This window comes from Squalius cephalus, assembly GCF_949319135.1.
Source record: "Squalius cephalus genome assembly, chromosome: 19".
In the NCBI taxonomy this organism is placed as follows: Eukaryota; Metazoa; Chordata; class Actinopteri; order Cypriniformes; family Leuciscidae; genus Squalius; species Squalius cephalus.
This window is the reverse complement of record NC_137140.1, coordinates 24922874-24948512: the sequence shown is the minus strand read 5'-3', so window position 1 is coordinate 24948512 and position 25639 is coordinate 24922874. Positions and strand designations below refer to the sequence as shown.

Genomic DNA, 25639 nt, shown 5'->3' with positions numbered 1-25639 from the left:
TATCTGAGGTCATTTCTTTCGAAATTTCGAAATCACAATGTGTGTTATAGATGAAAACAAATGAAACTTCATTTAGTGTTGCTTTTTTCTAAATGTCAACTCAATTATATTTTCTAAATATTGCAGACTGTAAAACATGAAAACATCACAAAATGTCACAGCATGACAAATAATTTACATATTTTAAATAAAATGCTGCTAATTCAGAGAAGTAAGTGCATGTAAAAGAGTCTGTGACTAGGGCTGATATTTTATTTATGGTGGGTGTTCTGTATACACCTGCTTTCTACTGAAGAAGTCAGTCATGCTTTGCTTACAGGCATGAGCTCTCAAGCAATACAGCCAATCAGAATTAAACCTTTTACATATGCAAAATTTATTTTTCACATGATCTCGAGTGAGGTTGCCACGTTTTATTTTCCCAGCGTGTAATCTTACTGACGTTGCCCAGTTTGTTTAAGGTAAGTTTTACATCTTTATTTCTTTAGTGAAACCATTTATTCTAAAGCATTATAAGACATCAGTCAAATCATTAAAATGTTTTGATAAATTCCAATTAGATGGTGATTATGTAAACGTTGTTTATCTGAGATACAATTTTCTTAAAAAAAAAAGCGAGATTTTATTGCATAAATGTTAACAATAATTGTTTCTGTTGTTTAAACATTATAAATACAAATATATCACTGGCTGTTTGAACCGTCTAACATGATGTAGTCCTAAAAAACCTGAATTTACCTAACCCCCGAAGGATATATTCTCAAATGTTCATAACAGCAAACAAAGCACTTTTGTCCCATGTGTTAGCTAGTGCTTGAATAGTTAATGCATGCCTGTGTAAAACGATATCTTTGGTTTCGTTACCAAAGGCAAGGAAATACGAGAGTACAAGACACTTCCTGTACCCTGTTCTTTTTTTGTGGGTTTTTTTTTTTTTTTTTTTTTTTTTTTGAGCAGCAAATCCATATAAACAAATACGAAAACAAATAGAACACACATGTTCTTAAAGAAAAAAGTACTGAACTGTGTGAAACCAACTTGATTCTTAGTTCTGTGAACAATAAAAGTGGAACATAGTGCATATGTTCTGCATCTCATCCTGTCTCTATATATTGTTTTCAATGGTTCTCAGTAGATGATTTCAATATTCATTTATTTTTGATTTTGTGCTTACAGATATGGCATCTGAGTTCTGTCTCAGTCTCACCAAATACTTCCTCTTTCTCTTCAACTTGATATTCTTTGTAAGTTGCATAGTCCTAAGACCCAAAATGAAATGAATGTAAAAATATAACAGCACTTTCCTTGCAGTCATATAGCCTACTGTATAATATATGTTCCCTTTTTGGATTAACAAGGCAAAACTTTTACATTATACAATGTACATGTCAGATTGCTGTTGGACTGTGGTTTTCTCATTTAGCTCTTAGGATCCCTCCTCTTATCTTTGGGACTATGGGTACAATTTTCAGAGACCAGCCATTTCAGTAAGTTTTATATGTATTTGTGTATGGAAATCACAGACAGTGCTATTTGGATTCTTCGTCTATTGCAAACTAAAGCATTTGTTTCAATGTTTTTCTACAGTTCCCCCTCCTTCCTACATTTCCATCTCTCACTTCTCCTACTTGCTGATCATCAGTGGCTCTGTGACCATGGTACTAGGCTTCATAGGATGTCTGGGTTCTCTGAAGACTGTCAAATGCCTGCTGGCAATTGTGAGTTTTCAGAAAAACAAAACTTGATGGGATTCAAATGCCATTGATGTGACTGATTTGAGATTTGCGCCATTTAGCATACACTTGTTAGGACAACTCCTAAAATGTTAAGAGTCTAGTACTAGTCACCAACCTCTTGAGAATTGTGCATGTTCCTGGTACTGGTGTTTGTAATGCAGCAGTAAGTTGATCTGCTCCACTGAGCTGTAACAGTATTAAAATAACCTTTATTTATCTACAGTATTTCATCCTGCTCACAGTTCTTCTTGCGGCTCAGATAGTGGGTGGGGTTTTTCTCTACACCCAGAAGACTGAGGTAACTCAAGCATGCAGATCTGCAGTCCCACCCAGTTTGGCATTGGGCTTTTCATACAGATCTAGCACATATAAATAATCCTCTTTGGTGTCAAGTTTTTAATCAGTTTGATTGATTTCTGTTTTTGAAATGTTATATGTCTGAAGCTAATACTTAAGATAAAATCATGACCAAAACATCTTTAACTTGTCCCCCTTAATCAGTTGGTCGATTCACTAGAGGAGCATATTGTTAAACTAATAGAGTCAATTGGAAGGAATGAGTCCAGTCTCCAGGATTTTAAGGAGACTCTACAGTACATTCAGAAGGAGGTGAGAGAAACAGTACAGTACACAACAAAAAGAAAACTATATATGAGAAAACAAGATGTAAAATTGACCCAAATTTAGTTTTTGCAATCAGATTTCTCAAGTATATTTCACACATGGATTTAAGTAATATACAAGTAACAAACTGAGTACTTTTTTTTCTAATTTTATCTTAATTTTAGTCAGTTATAGTTTGTCACTTAACTGACATTATCACAACTGTGTGCACTAAATGTAGCAACAAACACCAGACATTTTAGACCTATTCACAAGCTTTCAGCACAATGGTAACCAAAACCTTCCAACTTCAGAAACTCTTTTAAATGTCCAACATAACAGGAACATTAAAAAATCTTTGCCTTTACTCAAAACTGCATAAAATAACACTTAATTTCAACACTCTCCCAATCCAGTCCTATGCAAAGCATGCTGGGAACTAAAGATCAACCCATGCAGTTTCAGTTAAAGGGTTAGTTCACCCAAAAATTGTAATTCTGTCATTAATTACTCACTCTCATGTCGTTCCAAACCCGTAAGACTTTTGTTCAACTTCGGAACACAAATAAAGATAATTTTAATGAAATCTAAGAGATTTCTGTCCCTCCATTGACAGCCCGCAACTAGCCTACCTCTCTCAAGGCCCAGAAATGTAGTAAAGTATTATCAAAGTAAACTACCAATTTTAAGCCTCACAAAGGTAGTAAATACATCATTCAAGTAATCCATGTGACTTTTCCATTTTTCCATGAATCCATTTTTTTTTACAGTCTATGGTTTAACTTAAATTTTATGAAGCCATGTCAGTGCTTTGTTTGCGCAAAAAAACATAACGCGTCAACGCGATACGCATGCGTCGTGGTGCTCTCGTGAACGTGCACGCCTGTTGTGTTGACGCGTGTTTAACACGCGTTTGAGATATTTTGTAAATAAAGTGTTAAATTATGTTTTTTTTTCACAAATAAAGCACTCGCGTACCTTCATAAAATTGAGGTTAAATGACTGGAATCATGACTTACTTTACATTTATGGGGCTTGAAAATGGTAGTAGCCTACTGTAGCGGAGGAACAGAAAGCTTTCATATTTCATTAAAGAGATCTTCATTTGTGTTCCAAATATGAACGAATGTCTTACGGGTTTGGAACGTCATGAGGGTGAGTAATTAATGACAATGTTTTCATTTTTGGGTAAACTAACCCTTTAATGCGACAAAGATTATGCATTGATTTTACACAAATTGATCTTACATATGTAAGTGGGCTAAACAGAATGAAATCAAGCAATTGTTTTGCTTTAGCTCATTTTAATTAACTGAACAAGCAGCAAAAAAAAATTGTCCCAGTGTATATACAGGGATCCGGACAGTTTCGGCCCAGTTTTGGATAATAGGACATTCCATTCAGCTTAAAACATTTTAAGAGAAGGTGTTTGACTACAAAAGTAGCTTTCATGAAGATGCAATACTTCTAAAGTAAAGCTCTAGATACAATTATCAACATAATACATGCCACGTGTACATAATGCATAAAGCATGCTACATGCCTGGTATATGCCATGATATCAGTAGAACTTGAAAGCAAACTTTGACAATTACATTGGGAAGTTTGAAACAAAATATCACCTCCATTATTATCTCTGCAGAAAGAATGCTGTGGTTGGAATGGGAAAACAGACTGGGGGGATTCTATACCTTGCTCCTGCTTCTACGCAGGCAATGCCACTGTCAATGAAACCCAAGCTTCAAAATCATGTCAGACATGTCTCTCAGATATTTCCATTTCAAATCACACATCATGCGGGATTTATGAGCAGGTACGGTTTCAGTTCTGCCCTGTAATCATTTTATAAATTGTGTTCCAACAAAATGAATTGAGTTGTACCTCTTTTCTCTCTCTCAAAGGGTTGCAGTGGCCATATTACAAACTGGCTGAAAGAAAATCTTCTCTTAATTTCGGTGGTTATTTTGGCCATTTCTCTGGTGGAGGTAAACAAGCTGTCACAAAACACATTAAACCCAATTCAGATAATGCAAATAAGTACAAGCTTTCACTGTCCAAACTTAGTGCTAAAGAGAATAAATGAAGTGTATAATGGGAGGAATTGATGGTGTAATTGCTGAATGTTTTAATTACCACCTCTGGCCATTTGTCTCATAGTGTCTACAGTGGATTTGCCTCGTATCTTACTGTTGTCTTAATCGCACACACCGTTGCTGCCCTAGAAAGTCACATGGCAGCCATGTTCAGCTGTCCAGGTCTCTGTTTGTGACTAGTGTGGTGTGGTTGAGTGCTTCATTTTTGCATGGAGGAATAATGTACAGTCGGCACTTGTATCACCCAAAAAGGCTGGAATACACTACACCAATTTTAAAACAATAGGCATCATACACATGCCAACTTTGTAAATGGTTACAGAGAAAAACTGGACTTCATACACTAAACGACGAGCATCATATGAAACCAGATTACCAAACTTTCAAGTCGTTCTGAATACAACAGTGTATTCCAGCCTCAATGGGTTTATTTTGCAATAACGAAATACTGAGTAAACATAACACTTATTACACAGCTCCTCACAAATATAAAATGCATGGACATGAAATACTGATTAAAAATTATTTTATACCTGTATATTATCTTAAATCTTTCATTAAGGGAAAAAAGTACACTACAATATGGACCTCAGTTGGCCTAGCAGTAAGACGAACACTGCAATGAATTATACAGTTATTTTAAAATGAAGTTCCTAACTGTTACGTCTCAAGATTGCGTTAGTTGCATTTGTTTGAAATAAACAGAGAGAGTGATCAAATTAGTGGAATTTCATGGGTAAAAAAGATCCATTGTGTATTCTCAGTGTATGAAGCACAGCTCACACCGAATTGCATTCAATGCGGCGCATTCATATGAACAACAGAACTTCTCAGGAAAACTTCTGAAAACATGAAAATGGATTCCTGTTGACATGACTGTGATCGCACCTTAATATGAGTTACTGCTGAGCTGCTATGGACGATGGTGTATATTAAGAAATTTCTTGCCACTGAATTCTGCGATTGATCAGAATCGAGCATTCTAGAGTGCTGTGTAATAGGTTTTAATGCATGATACTACTTGGTGTGGAAATGACATGCAACTAATTAACAGGATTGACTTTGTTTATGCGAGCTCAGTGACTTTGTTTTGTGTGACTTTGTGACTTTGTTTTGAGAGCTCAGAGTAACAGAATATGATTGTACAAAGGTCTCAGTGGTCACTTTTAATTGTATCTTCCCTCACAGAGATTTCACTGTGGAATACTGGCAAGGTATATGTTGTTTGTGTTGTTGTTATAATAGTAGCCTAGTGTATGGTTTTAAGATTCTTGCATCCTTGATCCCAGACTCCGAGCATTTGAATCTGCAATGTTTGACCGAAATCGTTAATTGAGGGCATTGCTATAGTTAGATATCGGGCCTATTAACTGAATGGTTGAACCATGGATGGTTCATTTATGAAAAATATCTTTCTTTCTTTTTTGCAGATATGTGGTATGATCCTTTCGATGTATCTGTATAAACAGGGTTCTGTGGATTACAACAAAGTTTTCTAAGATGACCAGGATCAGTGAGGGGGAAAACGTCAAGAGTTCATTTTCTCTCATTCATAAATTTGATGTTTTGTTGATGTCTTTTTAAATGAGATTATTATTTTTCTGTACGGTATTTGATTGTTTTATACAGATTTTTTTTTTTTAATCCTGTAAGACAGTCAATTGTTTATTTTCCTTGTTATTCAGATGTGTTATAATTTTTTTTATTATTGTTTATGAAAAGTCAAATTAATTTGAACCTGTTCTTATAATTTTTAAATAATATAAACTTTCATTTGATTCTTAGAGTTTGTGCATGTGACTTTGAATTTTCTCATTTGTTCAGTTTAGCCATTGGGTAAGAAAGGACATGGAACATTAGGGTGTGACAGTGTTATATTTCACTATTGTTGTGCACACAAAGCAAATGACCTCAATACTGAGGCAATGTGTGAGATACTGTTCTCATAATTCATGTCTTTCATATCTAAAATATTAAAACTCAAATCGTTCTTAATTATATGCTGTTTTTTTATGTAAGATGACAACCAGTATTACATAATAATCCATTTTAAAAAATCTATATTTTAAAAAGCCTGTATTTAAATGTAAGTAAATTAAATATTGTAATAAAACTGCTGTTGCTAAAAGAAATAAAACATTATATTATTTTATACAGTTGATTTTCATTTATTGTCATAACGACTGCATTTATGTGTTTATTTAAACTGAGGATCTAAATGGTACATAGGACATGTTATACCCCATAGCAAGTTATTGTTAGGGCAGGGAGGAGGACACTTGTTATCAGGTGTCACATATATATATACATGCTGTATTCATCTCCTTGATTAATTCTTGAGCAACACTATACAGACTAAGAAGGTAAGAAAGATATTTTATCAGATATTACAGTAATTTCAGTCTTAATGCATAAATAAATACATTGATTTTACATTTATTTATGTTTTCGTATTTAATAACTCATTATCATTCATTTATGCCAGTTTAATAAAGAAAGAAAGATGGGATCCCACACATTGGTTCTGATCATGATTTTAGGTGCCCTCTGTGGTGAGTGCATTTTGACTGTTTTCAGATCATTCTCAATTACAGTAAACAGGTTGTGCTTTTTATAATATTAGGTAATAGGTAATATTAAAATATGTTAAAATACATGTACATATTTTAAATGTATGTAATTTAGATCATACATGTACATCATTTACATATAGACACACACACACACACACGTACGTATATTTATATGATTTCCATAAAGTGGCTAAACACTAAGCTCTTAATCTTCTTAATCAAAAATTATTGGTCGGGAAATAAGCTAAATTTAAGCAAATGCATTACTTAAAAAGCCATTGCGGTCTCATAACATCAAAGACAAAATGTTTTTAGCAGAATGTGTGAATGTGGAGTGATAAATCACAATGAAACACAAGTTGCATGGTGATGCTCCAGAACAGAATCTTTGAAAATCTGGTGAGAAGTATAATAATAAATGCATCTCTACCCAAGTGAAGCATGGAGGGAGAGGTGTTATTGTGTGGGGAGCCTTTTAAGCTGCTGGTATTGGTGAGCTACTTAACTGTGAAAAGGCATTTAATGCTTTGGAGTTCATGAGAATATTGCATGATGGCTTGGTTCCTATAAATAAAAAAGTTGTTTCATAAAGAGGAATGAGGATCAGATGTTATTTTGAGACAATGCTCCTGTCCACACTGCAAAGACAACCGGGAGCTTTAGAACAAGTCCATCAGGCTCATTTTTTGTCCTGTTCAGAGTCCAGATTTGGAACTGGGAGACATTTTTCAACAACTGAACTGTTTGAAGCCATTAACAATGAGTGGAACAACACTGACTATTCTTCCAGTAGTCTGCAAGTTAGGGAAGGCTATTCGAAGTTACTTTATCTACAGTATTTGTACAATTCTTGCTCATTTCCTGACCAGTGATTTGTGATTAAAATGGTTAATACCATTAAAAGGTCACTAAATATGTAGCTATTTTTTGGCTCAGCTGGTTTTTGTTTATTTATTTTTTTTGCCAGAAGTTTTTTTGCACTGAATTCAGCACACAACAGAAACTTTTCTTAACATTATTCCCATCACAATGATAACAAAGATACATTTCAAAATTGTGATCCTATTAGTTGCACAGGCACTGAGGTGCAACTACTGCAACAAGATCGACCAAACGAATCCCGACTGTGATAAGATAGAGGAGAGAGAATGCAGCAGTGGTCTCGATTCCTGCATTAAGATCAAAATGCACGCTCCAGCCTGTGAGTTGACCATATTCATTTTCTCAGCTGCTAAACATAGGATAGTGCCATACTTGAGTACTGCAGATTACAGTTCATGTTTAAACCTGAGATACAGGGGGCTCTTAATGATAAACTGATGAAGCCTACTGACAGTATTATTTTCAACCCAAGCCTTTTGTGAAAGCTATTGTGTGTATTTCTTTTTGTAGACGGTGAGGTGCGCAGATGTGCCAAAGCTAAGGAGTGTGTAGCAGATGTGCCTCCTCAGGTGGAGATAAGCTGCTGCTCAACAGACCTCTGCAACTGATCTGCTCTATCAGCATATATATATTTTAGAATTTGGTCTGTGATTATCTTATGCTACTTAAAATGCTCAAAACATACAGCTAGCATAGATATTAATGGTCTTTAATATAATATATAGTATATATATATGTGTCATTAGATATATTATAAAGAAATAAATTCTGACCAGCGAAAAAAAAGATGACTCTTTGTGTTTTATGAAACATTTAATCTTGTGTATTGTCAGAGATTTGAAGAGAACAAGTTTAACAGAACAGCTCATTCAGCATTCACACATGATGCATAAAAAATGACTTCTCAGCCCAAACAACACAAAACTGCAGACACAGAAACGCATGCAAAACCAAAAAGCAATTTCTTAACACATTTTTTTGTCTTAGCACTGCAAAAAATATTTTTCTTACTCAGTTTTAGTTTTTCAGTGAAATATCTAAACATTCTTAAATCAAGATGCTTTTACTTCAGCAAAATGACTATAAAGTCCTTAAAACAAGTTAAAACAAGAACAATTATCAGTCAGTGGGGTCAGAAAAATAAAATGAATTCAAAGGGAAAACAAAATTATTGTCTGACCCCACTGGGAAATATTTTAGTTTTTTTGAAGTAAAAACTCATAATTTTGATCATTTTTTCAGAAAGCAATACTTTCACGACCTTCTTCATCACGTTTGTTTTCCCATTGGCTTTCTTCAGAACGACACCAACACTTCTCATAAATATAACATTTTATTTATTTCAAATACAATATATTTCTTGTACAAATATTGACAGTATTAATCTTATTTTTGTATTTTCTTACACATTATACCATTACTCTATAAGTTAGCATAATATAGGCTTAATAATAAAAATAAGTAAAACGTTATTTTCCCAAGATGTGAAGCACATTTGTCATTTTGCATCTCATTTTCATTTTGCTTCTCCAAATGCAATCTTGATTTAAGAATGTTTAGATATCTGTACTAACAACTCAACTTTTTTTTTTTTAATGTATGTGGTTTATTCCAAAGTTATTGCAAAATTACAAATTCAATCACATTAAATAAAAATACGGTCACACTTATATTAGAGTGATCAGTTGCCTTAACTTAAAAAAGTGAGAAAAACCATTGCCTTAAAATTATTACGTAGTAAACTTCATGCGTAAATGAAAAAATTAAGTTATGTGAACAATTCTTGCTTATTTCTTCAAATACGCATAAAGTTACATTAAAAAAAATAAGTGCAATTTACTCTGTTCATATTGTATTGCGCTGCTATTGAGGTGGGATACGGGTAAGGTTAGGGACAGGTTAGGTGGTTTAAGGGTGGGTTAAGGGCGAAGAGAAGTGTCAACAGTGTAATTACAGCTGTAATTACATGCAGGTATTTTAAAAATATGTACAATGTAAAATCATGTATGTACACAATAAGTGCATTGTATCAAATTATTAATTTAAATGTTAGTACATAGTAGCTAAATACGCCTAATATAAAGTGGGACTAAAAATACAATCATATTAATTACAGTATCGGACACAGTAAGCCATAATAAAGCATTTCAGAAAAAAATGAGAAGGGCATAATATATAAACGGTTGCATTAATGCTACTAAATATGCTTGTGTTCACCAAGAACCTTTTTTTTTAACCATTACAGAGATAGTGGCCTATTGAGTAGAGACAAAACACACTGCTTGTAATAATAACCAGGACAGATATAAACAGCAGTCCATGGACAGACATTTTCTTTTCTGCTGCTCCTCGGACCACACACTGCAGTACTGAACATCCATGAAAATCTTTTGCATCACAATCATATGACTGCTTATTCAATTTAGGCAGAACCCAGAAGAGTAAGACATATACGAAGAAAACCTCCACTGCAATCCGCACCATCACGGTCAACAGGTACACCACCACACTGCTTTTGCTCTTGTGGAGGTCTATCACCATCCTACCACCAACAGTCATGGTGGGATCACCTTCGACACCTCCCTGCTCACTTTGAGGTGCCATTTCTCTCTCTTTCTTCTTCTGGAATGAATATCGAAGATGGGAAGAAAAAAGCTCCATGAGAAGGACTGAGAGCACAAGAAGGACGAAGAGGAAATGCCATGCCATCACTATAGAACTGTCAAAATGTTTATTAAAGCAAGCTTTATTGCAGAACGCAAAGGTGCTGTTACATTGGAAATCCTCATTTAGGCTTCTCCATGGTAACTGAGCCAGAAAGACGGTAACCAGACGGATGCAGAGCAAGCCGAACCACATAGTCCGACCTTTATAGGTGGTGGTGGAATCCACTGCAGTGCGGAGGATTGGGATGAGCCCGGTAACTATCGCTGCCATTGCTCTCTAGGGTGGATGATTCTTCTTAATGCAAATAAGAATGTATCTGCACACAAAATAGGAAAACTTTCAGTTAGTCATATTACAAATACTCTATTTGGTACATTGTGTGATACAACATTAACATGATTTCAAAACAGCAGTGTGGAATTTTTTTAAAGAACATAAACCAAACATACCTTTTTTTTTTAGAGGGAATGTAGAGTTTGTCCAATGCTGAAGTTGCTGTCATTTTGAGCTTCGCTGAATATATAGCCTTCTAAACTGTATGCGTCATCAAAAACAGTTTCTCACACATTTATCCACAGTTAACTTTTTTCTTCACTTAGGGTTAGGGCCTAAGATCTGAAATGCAAGTTTTTGTCTAGAACTATAATTTTAACACACTTTAAATGTTCGATTTTGAATACAAGGGCTTTCACCACTGGTTACATTTTTTGACACGCATACTATTTTGTTTATAATACTAATTTAATTACTTTTTTCCCCACAATTTATATAAACAGTACAATAAAAGTCATTTAAAATATGGAATTTGTTGGCTGCTTTCTTTCATTGTCCGTGCCTACTCATCCATTTAAGTAATTTTGTGTAGAAAGCATATCTAGGTACTAGCCTACTTATATTTGTCAACAAAACTAGATTAAACACTTTTAAAATAATAGGAATCAAAACTTTAGTCAAGTGTGTCCAAACTTGTGACTGGGTATTGTAAATGAAAGCATTTTTAAATAGGCCTATCATAAATATCAAAATACACCAAACTGCCAAAAATCCAAGAAGTAGCCTATAATTTAGCTTATAAGGACATTGGGTTACAGATAAAGAAGAACAAGAGGCGATATTGTTGTTTTACTGTATACCATAAGAGCATTATAGCATATCCAAGAAGAATCACTGTCATATTTACCACCACATTCACTGGCTTATTGCTTTAAAAAAAAAAAAAAAAAAAAAAAAATTCAAACAATACAAGCTGTTCAAACTGTTTAAGAAAAATAAAATAATATATAAACATTAATGGTCAGTTTATGGAGAAAAATTTATTTATTTAAAGTCATTGGTCTTGTGATTAAAATCAGCATTCAAATATTACACTGATTTCAAGTGTATAAACATGACATCAGATTAAATCTGTGATTATGATACTGAAGAGCAACATGAACTGACACTTTGATTCAGTTCATACCTTAAACATACCTTAAAAATAAAAAATAAATCCTCTCAGCAATCTTGGCACAAATCTAAAGATAAATACATTTTCCTACAATATCAAGGCAAATTAAAGGCATCTTTTTTTCAACTATTAATGCACTGATGCATTTAATCCTATTTAAAAATGAAATTGTATTGGTGTTTAGGCTTTTTGCAAGATTCTCTTTTGTGTTATTATAGAACAGCAGTACCAGGTGTTCAAAGCAGCCGACACAGTCAGCAATAAGTTTAGAGCCCCTCTTCCTTGTCCATATATACATGGTCTGGCATTGTCTGAAATGCAGACACCGGCACAGTCACTGGAACAGTCAGGGAAATAGCGGTGGGCTCTGATTCCGACGGTGACGCAGCACTTGGTGGGGATGGCAGGGGTTGGCTGGGCGCTATGTCTGTCTGAGCCAGGGAAGATGACGAGTCTGTGTCACGGTGGGTACGAAAGTGTTTGCGTAGGTAGGCGGCAAAAAGAAAAGCCTTTCCGCAAACAGCGCAACAATGTGGCCGACTGGTTGAGTGGATGCGCTGGTGTTTGCGAAGCCCGGCTTTGTTCAGAAAACCCTTACCGCACTGGTCACAAACGTGGGGTCGTGGCTTGGGGTGCAATTTCTCATGTGCCTGCAAATCAGCCACCTGAGCAAACTCTGCCTGGCAGGTCACACAAACGTAAGGGCCGTTAGGTAAAGCCGAAACTGTAGAATCAGACGGTGGAGAGATAGTGTGAAGGCTGGTATGGGCCTGTACTTCCTCCCACGTCCCGAATATCATATCGCACTGAGAGCAGGAGAACTGAGGAAGGGTGGTGGGAAACATTTGAGCTGATTCAGGAGTGGCCTGGACCTGTAACGGCCTCTCGGATAAGTGTGTCCTCTCATGCTTGCGCAAACTTGATGACACAACAAATGACTTGAAGCACAGCTGGCATTTGTAAGGACGCTCCCCTGAATGCACCCTTCTGTGTTTGTTCAGACTGGAGCGCTCCGTAAACGACTTGCCACACTCAGTGCAAGAGAAAGGCCGCAGCCCGGAGTGCACTAGCATGTGACGCCGCAGGTCCCAAGAAGCGACGAAAGCTTTATCGCAACGTTGGCATTTGTAGGGCCGCTGACCGGAGTGCACACGCTGATGCACAGCAAGGTCCGCCGGCTGACGAAACTTCTTAGTGCACTTATCACAAGGGTACGGCTTGAATCCTTGATGCGCTCGTTGGTGTCGGCGGAAACTAGAGGGATCTGAGAACATCTTGCCGCACTGTGGACACAAGAAGGGTTTTTCGCCAGAGTGGGTACGAAGGTGGGACTGGTACGAAGACAGCTGAGTAAAACCTTTGCCGCACTGCTCACACTGGTATGGCTTGCTCTTGGAGTGGATTCGCAAGTGGCACGCCAAAGAGGACGACCGGGAGAAGGCTTTGCCGCAGTCAGAGCACAGGTAAGGCTTCTCGCCCGTGTGCGAGCGCTGATGGTTCTTCAAGTCCTTTAGCTCGGTGTACGATTTACCACACTCGCCGCAAATATACGGCCGGTGGCCTTGGTGATTACGCCGATGCTTGCGGTACACTGAAGGGTCGGCAAAACTCTTCCCACACTCGGAACAAAAGTAAGGCTTCTCCCCGGTGTGTGATCGTTGATGCACTTTGAGTTTCGATAATGTGGGATAACTCTTAGAGCAATGAGGGCAGGAGTGGGGCCTCTCGCCACTGTGTTGCGTCATGTGGATACGCAGGCAAATGGCCTGCATAAATGCCTTGCCACAGTCAAAACAAACAAATGGTTTCTCCCCTGTGTGTGAACGGCTGTGGTTGCGCAACTCTGAGTGAGTCTTATACGCCTTATGGCACTGTGGGCACTGGAACGGACGCTGAACAGAGTGGGAGCGCTGATGCTTGGAAAGCTGTGCTCGGCTGGAGAACGTCTTAGTGCACTTACCACAGGTGTACTGCTGCTGTTTGTCTTTACCATGTACTGACAGCTTGTGGCTCTGTAGAGCTGAAGGGCTGTCAAAGACCTCCTGACATGTCGAGCATTTAAAAGTGTGCAGAGTTTTTGGCAGTCTCCCTTTGCCTCTTCTTCTTGTAGGCTGTTCGGATATGTTGTCTTGTTCTTTGTTGGGCTCGGTCTCAGAAGGAGGTGGTGTATACTGCTCTGCAGTTGGTGGGCTACCTGGTTGCGGTGAAGCCATCCTGACAATGCTGGGGAGAACAACAAAATACACAAATGAGTGCCTTGGATTTATATTTTAATTTAGAGTTTAGAGTTCAAATTTGCATTTGACAGATGATTTTATTTATTGCAACTTATATTCTTTGTCGTTAATTTTTTTCCATCTCTTTAATTATTTTCTTTTAATGAACAATACTTCTATAAACAATAACAAAGAATTTGCAAAAAAACAATAATGTTCTACTCTTTTTACTCTTAAACTTGACAACTGCACTTGACAATTGACCGAAAAAAATTGATTTGTAGTTGCAGGTAAGTAATCTATTATATAATTTTACCATGGTAATCAATTCTTTCCAAATTCCATGGTCACTACACATACTGCTAATTTTGTTTTAAAAATACATTATCCCCTGTGATTTTTCTTTAATGTTTTATGACAATGGTGGCGAATGACAAGTTAACATATTTATTGTAAAACTAGTATATAGCCTTTTGGCAGAAACTATTACCACGGTAATTATTTTATAAACGATGGGGATGGGGAAGGCAGCACAAAATGGCCGGCATTAGGACCTCAGGGACAAATAGGAAAGACGCTCGTTCTCAAAGGAAGTTGCCATCTGGACTGCTAATGATCAAAACTGAATTACATTTCGATGTAAACCAAAATTAAACATAACAACCATGACCAAATTGAAGCAATGCAAATGCAATTCAAAGAGCTTATAACCATGCATTTAACGTATACAACTACTATTTCAGCATGCACTATAACACAAAATGGCTGGCTTTAGGACCGCTGAAGATGCGAAGCAATTCGCAGTCGGATGCTTCTGTCACTTCATCATAATCGCTGCATTTTTAACAATACGTGTCCGTTTATATCGTCAGTATTTCTAAAAAAAAAAAAATGGCTTACGTTACGTACCTTTTGTGCTACCAGGAGAGACGGGTGTATTTTTGACAATGAATTGCAAATCGTTTAATCTCAGGAGAAGGTCGGCGGCTTTAGGACCACGACGAAATTATCCTGCGAACGCGTAGATGTTAGCATTCATTGACTTCCTCACTCTCCACCTGGGGAATGCCTACAACATTAACCCGCATTCATCACTCTGCTCTTTTGGTATTCTTGCTGAAGAGTTTCTGCTGACTCCAGTCAGTGCATGGTAAGAGGGAAAGAATGGGGTGGAGTGAAAAAAAAAACCTGTGGGAGGGGAAATTATGCATGCTCACTTCAGTGTGGATGTTCATTTGTTTTGTGCATAAAGTTACATAACAAAAATGTGAATGGGATAAAAAAAAATGGTGTGGTTATAATAACTGGTTATGCTTGTTAATAAAATAATTGCTATAACTTTATTGTAAGAGTTGCCAAATACAGTTGAATTTAACATTTTTAAAAATGCAAGCTGTCATTAAAATGAATGGTAGCATTAAAGAATGAACAAACAAGGCTCATGGTAATGGTTGAACACATTTTAGAAGTGGCGGATGGGGTATAAATAATATAATAAGCAACGTTTTTTCTATTTAAAAACGTATGTTAAAAGAAAACCGCTCTTGAGAGGAAAACGTACGGACTTTTTTCACTGATGCACATTTCCTGTTCCCTAGCAACAAAAGCAGGAAGTGAGTCGAGAGTGGGATGGGGAAAAGACAATTGTTAGAAAAGGGGGGACGAACACGCCCGTCCTGAAACTAAAATAAAGTGGACGGAGTGCCAACATTACATTCACCAACACCACAAAGGGAGACCTCAACATTCAGTATGTATACTCCTAACGTTATTTTTTGCTGTATCAGTTGGCTAGATATAGCCGCAGTTTCTAGCCGCCAATTGCTAACAAGCTCGCAGTGGAATGGGATGCTACTGCCTCTCCCAAAAATATATTTTATTCCGCTTATCTCTGCGTTTTGTCTCATATATTAAATTAGACTACTACTAGAGGACTATTACAACGATCGATTAATACACTGTCGAGATTGTGCTTGCGTAGCTAGCTGTTAAGCTAATGTACTGGAGAAGTGTTTAGTGTGTCAATAGAGCTCCATTGTGTGTGGCAGACTGTCATCTAACTGCTGGAGCCCGTCAGTCAGTTGATCCTTCATGCTGTCGGATCCCGACAGATATACCGCGTTATTTTTTGTGGAATGATGTTATATTTTAAAATTAGACCTAATATTAGATTAAAAACTAGAACTCAGACCAACTAACTTAACGTTAAAGATTCATGATGGATGGGAAATGGTCTTTATGGATATAGAAACCCCTCCATGTACTTTGATTTTATAGAACACCTCAAGTTGGTTTAATTGTTGCTTGTGTATATATATATATATATATAAAAAAAATCAGGTGTTTTTGCCTGTGTTTATGCTTAATGGACACTTATAAATTAAAACATATTTGTTTAATAAAGGAGCTATTCACCCTGACATGACAAGTCATTATTTACAAAGAGCCCTTTGAAATGCATTTTATTCTGTCCCAAATTCTGTGGTCTAATTGTTTTCCATTTAAAACTTTAACAAATTAATAATTCATTAAAAGTTTTAACAATAATAGAGGCCTATGAAATCTGTTTTATTTATTTATTTTTCAATTTTTGGTTATTTGGTGTTTTCATTATGTAATACAAATGTATTATCAACAACTGTGGAAATCAAATTCTGTCCTAATTTCTTTTGAGTATGTGTAGATGAAGTTGCACTTATCATTCACACTTTATATTTAAACAGCTGTCTCTTTGTGGTTTAATCACAACACTAGGGCTCAAGCCAAGGAGTCTTCTACTCTTGTCCTGGAGGGTCATTGTCCTTCAGAGTTTAGCTCTAACCCTAATTAAGCACATCAAGCTAATCAAGGCCTTCAGGATTACTAGAAAGTTACAGGAAGGTGAGTTTGTTAGGGGTTGGACCTCAACTCTGTATGACTGTGGCCCTCCAGAACCGAAGTTTATGAGCCATAGTCACAACATGGTTTGACTTTTAATTAATTCTACAGGCCTACTTTTGTTTTATTAATTCAGTTGATAATTATTTCAATTTGCCAAGGTGCTTGACATTGCACAGTAAAATACAGTAGTCAACATTTGAAGTGGATCAAAACCTTCCAAAAAAAACTTTTTTGATCCACTTCAAATGTTGACTACTGTATATTTAATTCATCTGTGTTATTTATAAAAAATTTTTTGCATCACGTAAATCATAGGGTCCTATTTACTCACTCTCATGACATTCCAAACCTGTAGGAAAGATTTTCTCCTAACAGCATAAAAAAAAGAAAGATGTCAGGCAGAATGACGCTTCAGTCAACATTTACTTTAATTGCATTTTTAGTCCATACAATTAAAGTGAATGTCAACTGAGACTGTTTTTGAAACAACATGAGTGTAATTAATGCTATCATTTTTTAATGTTTGCATGAATTTTCCCTATGAATCAGTGCAGTGTTTTATTGTACAGTAATGTTAAAATAATTAATTTTGTTTAATTAGCCTACTTGTTTTATGTAATGACTCATTGGTTGTCAACTCTGAGCTTTTGTCACATTAGAGAAAGCAATGCTAATGTTTGCTTTGTATCATGATTGATTTTTTTTGTTGCACTACTGCCTTGTGTGAACTTAATAGTAAATAATGTATGGGCTTTTCTGTTACAGATTTCATCCACTGCCTGCACTTGCACCATCCTCCCAATGACATTTTTTCAATGGAATGGAACAGAATGTATTCTCAGCTAGTTTTTTGCCTTCACGTTCAGGCCTCACCGAACAAGCCATTTTGATAATAGTTAGGACAGGTGTGTCCCTCACACTCATTCAAGCTGGCTCTTATTGACATTTCTTATCATTATACTATAACATTATGGCTATGCAAGAGCCAGGCATGCCCAGTCGTTTAGAGCATATAGACACTTTTCATCAGTCAGAAGAGGAACGTAAGTTCAAATGTGAGGAATGTGGACGAGGCTACAGGCATGCTGGTAGCTTGGCTAACCACAGAAAAACACACAAGGTTGGCTCTTTTCAGTGTCATATATGCTCCAGGAAGCTCTCCAATGCATTGGCTCTCAAAAGCCACCTGCGCATCCACACATCTAGAAAGAAATATTCTTGCACAGAATGTGGAAAGGCTTTTCGTCTGGCAACTCAGCTGGTCACCCATCAAAAGGTCCATCGCAATAAAGAGTCTCATGTCATGACGAACGATGTTGCAAAAAGTCATATTGAAAGTGGTTATAAAGATGACGAGTTGCTGCATCTAGATGATGTGGATTTTGACATTATGCCAGATTTGCAGCCAGACATGAAGCTGAATATTGCTCCAATGAGCAGCCTTTGTAATGAAGCAGAGTCCGAACACATTTCAAACTCAACCCCAGAAAGTGATACAGCAGCTGAAGATGATGCTGGAGACAGGCCGTTTAAATGTGACTCATGTGACAAGACATACAGACATCATGGCAGCCTCATAAATCATAAGAAAACTCACCTAATGGGAATATTTGAGTGTCCAATCTGTTTTAAACAGTTCAACAATCTTGCTGCCCTTAATAGTCACCAGCGAATCCATAGTAAAACCCGAGGTCGTCTCAGTGGACAGAACTCTAAAGCTGCCCTCACAGACTGCAAGCAAGAACTTGCCCCGCAAGTTATGCCACAGAATGGTGATGTTAATATACATTTTTGTCACCTTTGTCAGGTTACTTTTGCTAATGATGATGAGTTTCAAAATCATATTCTGTTGCACAACTCCTCTTCTGTGTCATTTGAGCTCCCTACCAATTTGTCAGAGGAGCACAATTTCTCGTACAATGAAAGTGTTACTCATTCCCCAGAGTCTAATCCTTATCCCCCCACTAGTGACACTCCACCATTGCCTCAGTTACTCAATAAAGTTGTTGATTATGACCAATCAGATGGGCCAATGGAAAATGGGGAAATGTATCTACCTAACTCTTTGGATGACAATTCATTGACCGTACATGCTCAGGGACAGCCTATGGCCCTACCATCAGAGGACCTCAACCCTGATCATTCAAAACCATGTCCTGATAACATCAAAGTAGAAGAGGATGACGGTTCTGGTCGCCGCTTCAGGTGCAACATTTGTGGCAAAAGTTACAGGCATGCAGGCAGTCTTATAAATCACAAACGATCCCATCAGACCGGGATCTTTCAGTGTTCCATCTGCCGCAAGAGCTACCCACATTTGGCGGCTCTGCGAAGCCACCTTCGGATTCATAAGGGAAGACCCACATCTTTGCCTGCTAGTTCTGAGGGTGACTGGCTTTCCTCAGAACCCTTAACACATGAGAACCAACAGAGCTGCTTTTCATCACATGAGGAAGATGTAAGTGGAATATTAGGCCTTCCTCATGACTTGGTAGACTCTGTGCACCATAAATCAGACGAGGAGTATGTGGACGAGCCAAATGCTACTGAATTTCATGAGCAGTTTGATAATTCCTTCCCAGATGAGCACCTACCTCAGGACGAACACCTCATGGAGAGGCACATGTGTGCAGACTGTGGTAAGACATTTACTGATATTGCAGGAATCAAGTCACACACATGTCCCCTCCTGATTCAGCAGTATCAGACCATGACGAACGACTCATCCGGTCACATGGACTTTCAAGACACAAAGCATCAACATTTCTTAGGAGAGTCGGGTGAGGATATTGGTTTTGAGGAACACAATGGCAGTGCAGCTGAGGCCTATTTTAGACAGCAGACCTTTCATGACAACATTCATGGACAAATGAGTGACAGTGAAGATCAAGCTGAGTGTGAAGAGGATGATGGGGAGATGTATCAGTGCTCAGTTTGTGGGAATCACTATAGTAACATGCGTGCACTGCGAAGCCATCTCCGAGGTCACACTCAAACCCATGCTGCACCTTCGGCATCTGGCCCGTCATCTGTGTCTTCTCTAGAGGTCAAGAGAGATGAACAGAGTGAAAATCAGCAGAGTGAATGCAGTCTGATTATCTGCAGCACTTGTGGGGAGAGCTTTACAAAGAAAAAAGACCTACAAGCCCACCAGCTCTTGCATAGCAATATAGAAGGTAATACACCAGATCAATTTGTAACAGACCACCAGAATGAGCTCAAACCAAAAGTGGAAATGGAAGGTATTATTTGTGGGAAATGTGGCATAAGCTGCAGCGATCTTTATCACCTCAATAACCACAAGTGCACAGGACAACGAGATGGACAAGTGGGGGAGAAATGCGCGGAGAAACCGCTTCTTAGAAATGCATTTCAACAAGAACTTTTACAGGAGAGTCCACATGATGGAGAACGACAGTACAAGTGTGACCAGTGTGGTCGTTCATACAGACACGCTGGATCTTTGCTCAATCATAAGAAGTCTCACAAAACTGGAGTGTTTCGCTGCTTTGTTTGCCAAAAGCGTTTTTATAATTTGTTGGCTCTCAAGAATCACCAGAGGACACACTTCGATGTTAAGAAGTAAGTATTTAAAACTTCAGAATTTGATTGCTTTGCAAAAAGTATCATACTTCATCTGTATTGTTTTTTAGCCAAGTTCTTGTTTGTCTGATTTTTTGGTCTCTTTCTCTACCAGGCATAGTTGCACAGAATGTGGGAAAGCATTCAAAATCTATAAACAACTATTGAACCACCAGAGGGTACATCAAGAAAACAAGGCTAAGATTGAAGAGCTCAACAAACAAATTCAGACACTCATGCAGATGAGTGGAAATGCCTCAGGGAGTGGAATGCAGGCACTTAATTTCGGCAGAAAGAGAATGAGCAGACGCCATAAGCAACGGCAGACCTCTAACAGTGATAAGTCTAGCCAAGAAAAGAAGGGCCAGATAGGAGATCCCAAGGACCCTCGTCCTTTTGTCTGTGATCAATGTGGGCGAAGCTATCGGCATGCGGGAAGCTTGGTCAACCACAAAAACTCGCACAAGACAGGTGAATATTACTGTGCTTTGTGCAACAACACTTACTCCAACCAGCTAGCAATGAAGAACCATTTACGAATACACTTTGCTGTCAAAAGATACCGCTGCCAAGAATGTGGAAAGGCCTTCAGAGGAAACAAACAGTTACTCAACCACACTTGTTCGACCTCTAAAAGAAATGCAGCAGTAAGAAGAAAGGTCAGGGTCCACAAACAAGAAAAGGATTTAAAATGCAAGAATTGCCGTCTTGTATTTCCAGATAATGAACTACTTCAAGGACACACCTGTTGCAAAGAGACTGTCTCTGATTCTGTCCCCCCAGGAAATGTAGACCGTACGGCCCTAGGAAAAGAGGAACGACCATTCAAGTGTAACATTTGCAGTCGAAGTTACCGTCACGCCGGTAGCTTGTTGAACCATAAGAACACTCACAAAACAGGCAATTTTACCTGCTCCTTCTGTGCCAAGCCCTTTTCCAATCCCATGGCTTTACGAAACCACACACGCATTCACACACAGAAGAAAAAGTATGTCTGTCCTACTTGTGGTAAAGCTTTTCGTCTCTCCAGTATCCTGTACAACCATCAAAAAATCCATGCACGGGGAGCAACTCATTACAGCTGCCAAACGTGTGGTAAAAGGTTCCAAGGAAAGTCTGGGCTAAAGAGACATCGCTGTTACCGGAACGGAAATCCAAACTCTACTGTAAATCAAGATGGTGTGGACAAATGCTATACGTGAGTCAGATTGTTTCTTAAATGTTATCTAAACGCCTATCGTTTTCAATCCTTCATAATTTCATTGTATCTTATGCCAGTATTGTCCTTTTATTACAGATGTGATCAATGCGGACGCTCTTATAGACACGCCGGTTCCCTTCTCAACCACAAGAAGACTCATTCTGCTGACCTCCTGCACTGCACTCTCTGCCTCAAAACATTCACAGATCCTCTGGATTTAAAGAGCCACTCTCAAATGGCTCGCCACTGCTGCCCAGATTGCGGGAAAACCTTCTGTGAGTTTTCACACATGCAGAGCCACATGGAGGTGCATAGTAAGGGACTCCCCTATTACTGCAACATATGTCAACAGAACTTCCCAAACCTGGCTAGTTTTCAGCAGCACCAGGAGCTCCATGGCAGCTTACAAGGCCAGTCACACCATGAGCAAGGTATGCAGATGCAGCAGGATTTAGACTGGGACTCTACACTGGACCAGCAGATAGGAATTCAGAGCCTTCCTAAGATCGATTCAGCTTTCAGCCGAGTACATGGCTTCCCTGAGCCGCAAGACCAGCAGGAAAGTAGTGAGGAATATGGTAGGGAGGAGAAGAGTCATGTGTGTGAGCACTGTGGGCGCACTTATCGCCACGCTGGTTCACTGCTCAACCACAAGAACAGCCACAAGACTGGCTCCTTCTTCTGCTCGGTCTGTCAGAAGGAGTTCACCAATCTCATGGCACTGAAGAATCACCGGCGCATTCACACAGAACCCAAACGCTATCAGTGCCTGGAGTGTGGCAAAGCCTTTCGGGTCTCCACCCAGCTTATCTGCCACAGGCGCATCCACACCAAAGAGAAGCCCTTCTCTTGCCTCCTGTGTGACAAACGTTTCTCTAGCAAGTCTAACCTCCGGCACCATCAGAAGATGCATCAGAATACCCAACAGACCTACGAGTCCTCCTTCAATATGGATGATAATGCATTAATCGGACTGGGTGTGGACCCTTTCCTCTGAGGCCTCACTTCAGTCTTGTCACCCCAAGGGAAAATTTCAAAACAATATTCTATTACAAGAGGAAGACTCTCTCCACCCAAGGCCTATTGCCAATAATCGTACAACATCAGGTTTTTTGCTGTGCTTGTCCAGATGGTGTTGCACACAGATCTCGGCGAGGCTTGCCTCCTTTACTGTTGTGTTTTTAAATATAGTTCTTCAAAGGACACTTAAAGCTGGCATTGATAAGATACTACCTCTGGTAGGGACAGTAATACTGTAGACATTTTAGAATAAGTGACAGTGCCTGTCAGAGACCATTTTAGATTTTTTATTTTATTTCATTTGTTTTGTGTTCCCACACAGTGCACAAATTGTATGGTACTATGATAGATCTCAGACTGAGAGCTTGGATGAGTATTTCTGTCCAAACTCTTACCCAGTGCTGCCTTCAAGAGTCCGACCGATTAGTTGGCGTAATCGGCGGGGGAACAGAATACGGTGTTCTGGTTTTTTTTAGGTTTTTTTTTCTTAAAAGAAGGGTATTTTGGGGGTAAAAGGATATGTGCTATCCTTCTCATTATGTTTGTATTAAGTGCTTCCGTTTTTTCAGGTTATCATACTGCTCATGGTAAATTTGCTGTTATCACTTCATCTTCTCATTAAGACCACTGTACACATGATGTTCCTGCAGTTTCACAATGGATGACACTGGTAAAGCTGTCAAACAGCAACCTACCCTAAGGCCTGTCCTGTAGAAAATCTCAAAGATATTTATTTATTTAAAAATAACCATTTATACCTTAAGCATATTTCTTGTCTTTATTACTGTTAAATGTGGTACACATTATGCATGGTATTAAATGTGTGATAAATGCTAGATTGGTTGAGTATGTAGGTATTTTAGATAATGGTTGTAAACACGTCAGAAATACCTCTTTACCTCTTTAAAAGCATTCACAGCAGTGTATTTGAAAGAACAACAGAAATATTTCAGTTTTCTTAGCGCATACTTTTATACTAAATGTTTTATGAAGTGGAAGTATATTCTTCACAAGATATTGGAGCACAAAAAAATTAATAAACCCAAAAATCCATGATCGGTCGGGCTCAATTAGGGCAGGAATTCACAGACTAAACGTTTTGCAACAGTTTTTGTTTTGTTTTAAATGCTCAGGTCTTGCAACTTTACTAGACGCAATGTAAGAAAATACATTTAGCTTGATGCTTCTGGCATCAAGGCTTCTATGTCTGTCTTTAATGCCAGATTGAATTTCAATGTGCCATTTCATATCACCACCCTACTTGGATTAGAATTATTTGTTAGATGGTTTCCTTTTAAACCTATAGATCAGTGCTTACTGATTATTTAAGAGTAGGAGTTGCAAACCTTTATGTATTAATGGCTTCATTAGAACTTAAACTGACAATTGAGACTCCTTGTAATCAGATGCATATATCTTAAATATAAATTATTTATTTTTGTTCACATGATCAATGTTTCTTTCTCAAGTAGGGACCTTAATAAGCAGATGATGTTTATTTGTAGGTGTTGATACCCTCACTTTCTTGAACTGAATAAAAACAATATAACAGTGTGTTTTGGCTTCTTTTTCTGCCTTCCCTTATCTTTATTTTAACACTTGAATGAATCCCTTGCAGTTGCAGTTGTAGAGCATGACATGATTACTTTAGAATATGCAAATGAGAAAAGAGTTCGCTTTGCTTTCATATTTTCTCTTAAAGTGTGAATTCTGAAATGAGATGCTTTCAAGAACACATTTTGGGAAAAATAAATTGTCAACACATTAATAAAATACATTAGTTATCTTTATTGCATTACAATGCATAGTTTCCTCTGCAGTCTTGTTGGAGTAATCGTGAATGAGTAAAGGCGTATACACAACCAACTTTACTCAAGACTGTGTCAGCGCCGTGCATGCTTCACAGGTTTATGTTTAGCAAGATTCTGGACTAGTTTCTTGCCCCAGGTTTCACAGACAAGACTTAAGATTAGTCCCAGAATAAAATGCATGTTTGAGCAGTTTTAACTGAAAGCAACTTGCACTGACATATCTTAACCTATGTCAGTGCAATTGTTTTGTCTCAAGATGCACATCAGTAATGTTTTTTTTTTTTTTTTTTTTTTTTTTTTCAAGGCATGTTTATAAAAGCTACTCATGTCCTAATTAAACTTAGGCCTAATCCTGGCTTTATCTAAACCCTGTCTGTGAAACCAGGCCTTGATGTTCTAGATTTCTGACAAACATGGCAGTGGTTCGCAATGAGGTACGTAGTCTTCTTGGGAATTGGGGTGTAAAATGTGCTTAGTTTTCCTGGAAACAATGTAACAATGCAAAGAAAACAGATAATATTCATGTTCTTATCAGGTTTGGTGAGATTCACCCCTTTACTCTTGCTAAATGTGCTTGAAGTCATTCAAACAAGAAACTTTCTCCTTAGCATCCACTGTATATTAATATATACATTTCTTAATGCCCATTGCTCGCTATTCATCTAAAATTGGTGATTTTATCCTTTAGTAATGTTTTACTAAGATAAATTGATTAGACACTAGATATTAAATGTATTGATATACAAGTATGTAAATATCTCTCTACACTATCTAATCTCTTATGCGCATAAAGGCAGGAAAATTTAATCTGACACCTGCGGCTCTTAGAAAATTTGTTAATGTCAGCTGGCGACTCCTCTCTTTCATGTAATCGGCTGCTGTGTCTTTGATGGTCTTCAGTGTCCCCACATCTCCAGAACGTTCATCG

The 25639-nt window shown here is 37.8% G+C and overlaps 4 protein-coding genes across 7 annotated transcripts; 2 read left to right on the top strand and 2 right to left on the bottom strand.

Moving 5' to 3' along the window:
• The first annotated feature begins 378 nt into the window (after positions 1–378).
• Positions 379–6583, top strand: cd37 (CD37 molecule). Its single transcript, XM_079852227.1, has 9 exons — positions 379–461; positions 1177–1244; positions 1424–1487; positions 1588–1718; positions 1960–2034; positions 2238–2345; positions 3982–4152; positions 4241–4324; positions 5863–6583. Exons 2-9 carry the CDS (start codon positions 1179–1181, stop codon positions 5929–5931), a joined length of 768 nt encoding a protein of 255 aa, XP_079708353.1. The 5' UTR covers positions 379–461; positions 1177–1178; the 3' UTR covers positions 5932–6583.
• A 2114-nt stretch (positions 6584–8697) lies between these two features.
• gjz1 (gap junction protein zeta 1) lies at positions 8698–11035 on the bottom strand. 2 transcript variants are annotated; one of them, XM_079851108.1, is made up of 2 exons: positions 11000–11035; positions 8698–10870 (listed from the first exon to the last, which is right to left on the bottom strand). In XM_079851108.1, the coding sequence occupies exon 2, from the start codon at positions 10822–10824 to the stop codon at positions 10120–10122; it is 705 nt and encodes a 234-aa protein (XP_079707234.1). In that variant the 5' UTR covers positions 10825–10870; positions 11000–11035; the 3' UTR covers positions 8698–10119. The 2 variants fall into 2 exon arrangements, with proteins under 2 accessions (XP_079707234.1, XP_079707235.1); XM_079851109.1 differs by having other exon boundaries at positions 11004–11035.
• On the bottom strand, positions 11021–15262 carry znf668 (zinc finger protein 668). Its single transcript, XM_079851107.1, has 2 exons — positions 15127–15262; positions 11021–14224 (listed from the first exon to the last, which is right to left on the bottom strand). The coding sequence occupies exon 2, from the start codon at positions 14212–14214 to the stop codon at positions 12268–12270; it is 1947 nt and encodes a 648-aa protein (XP_079707233.1). The 5' UTR covers positions 14215–14224; positions 15127–15262; the 3' UTR covers positions 11021–12267.
• A 25-nt stretch (positions 15263–15287) lies between these two features.
• Positions 15288–25250, top strand: znf646 (zinc finger protein 646). Of its 3 annotated transcripts, XM_079851105.1 has the most exons (6): positions 15290–15367; positions 15816–15967; positions 16972–17097; positions 17863–20679; positions 20795–21877; positions 21977–25250. In XM_079851105.1, exons 4-6 carry the CDS (start codon positions 18068–18070, stop codon positions 22875–22877), a joined length of 4596 nt encoding a protein of 1531 aa, XP_079707231.1. In that variant the 5' UTR covers positions 15290–15367; positions 15816–15967; positions 16972–17097; positions 17863–18067; the 3' UTR covers positions 22878–25250. The 3 variants fall into 3 exon arrangements, with proteins under 3 accessions (XP_079707232.1, XP_079707231.1, XP_079707230.1); XM_079851104.1 differs by lacking the exon at positions 16972–17097; XM_079851106.1 differs by lacking the exons at positions 15816–15967; positions 16972–17097 and having other exon boundaries at positions 15288–15367.
• Positions 25251–25639: the final 389 nt, after the last annotated feature.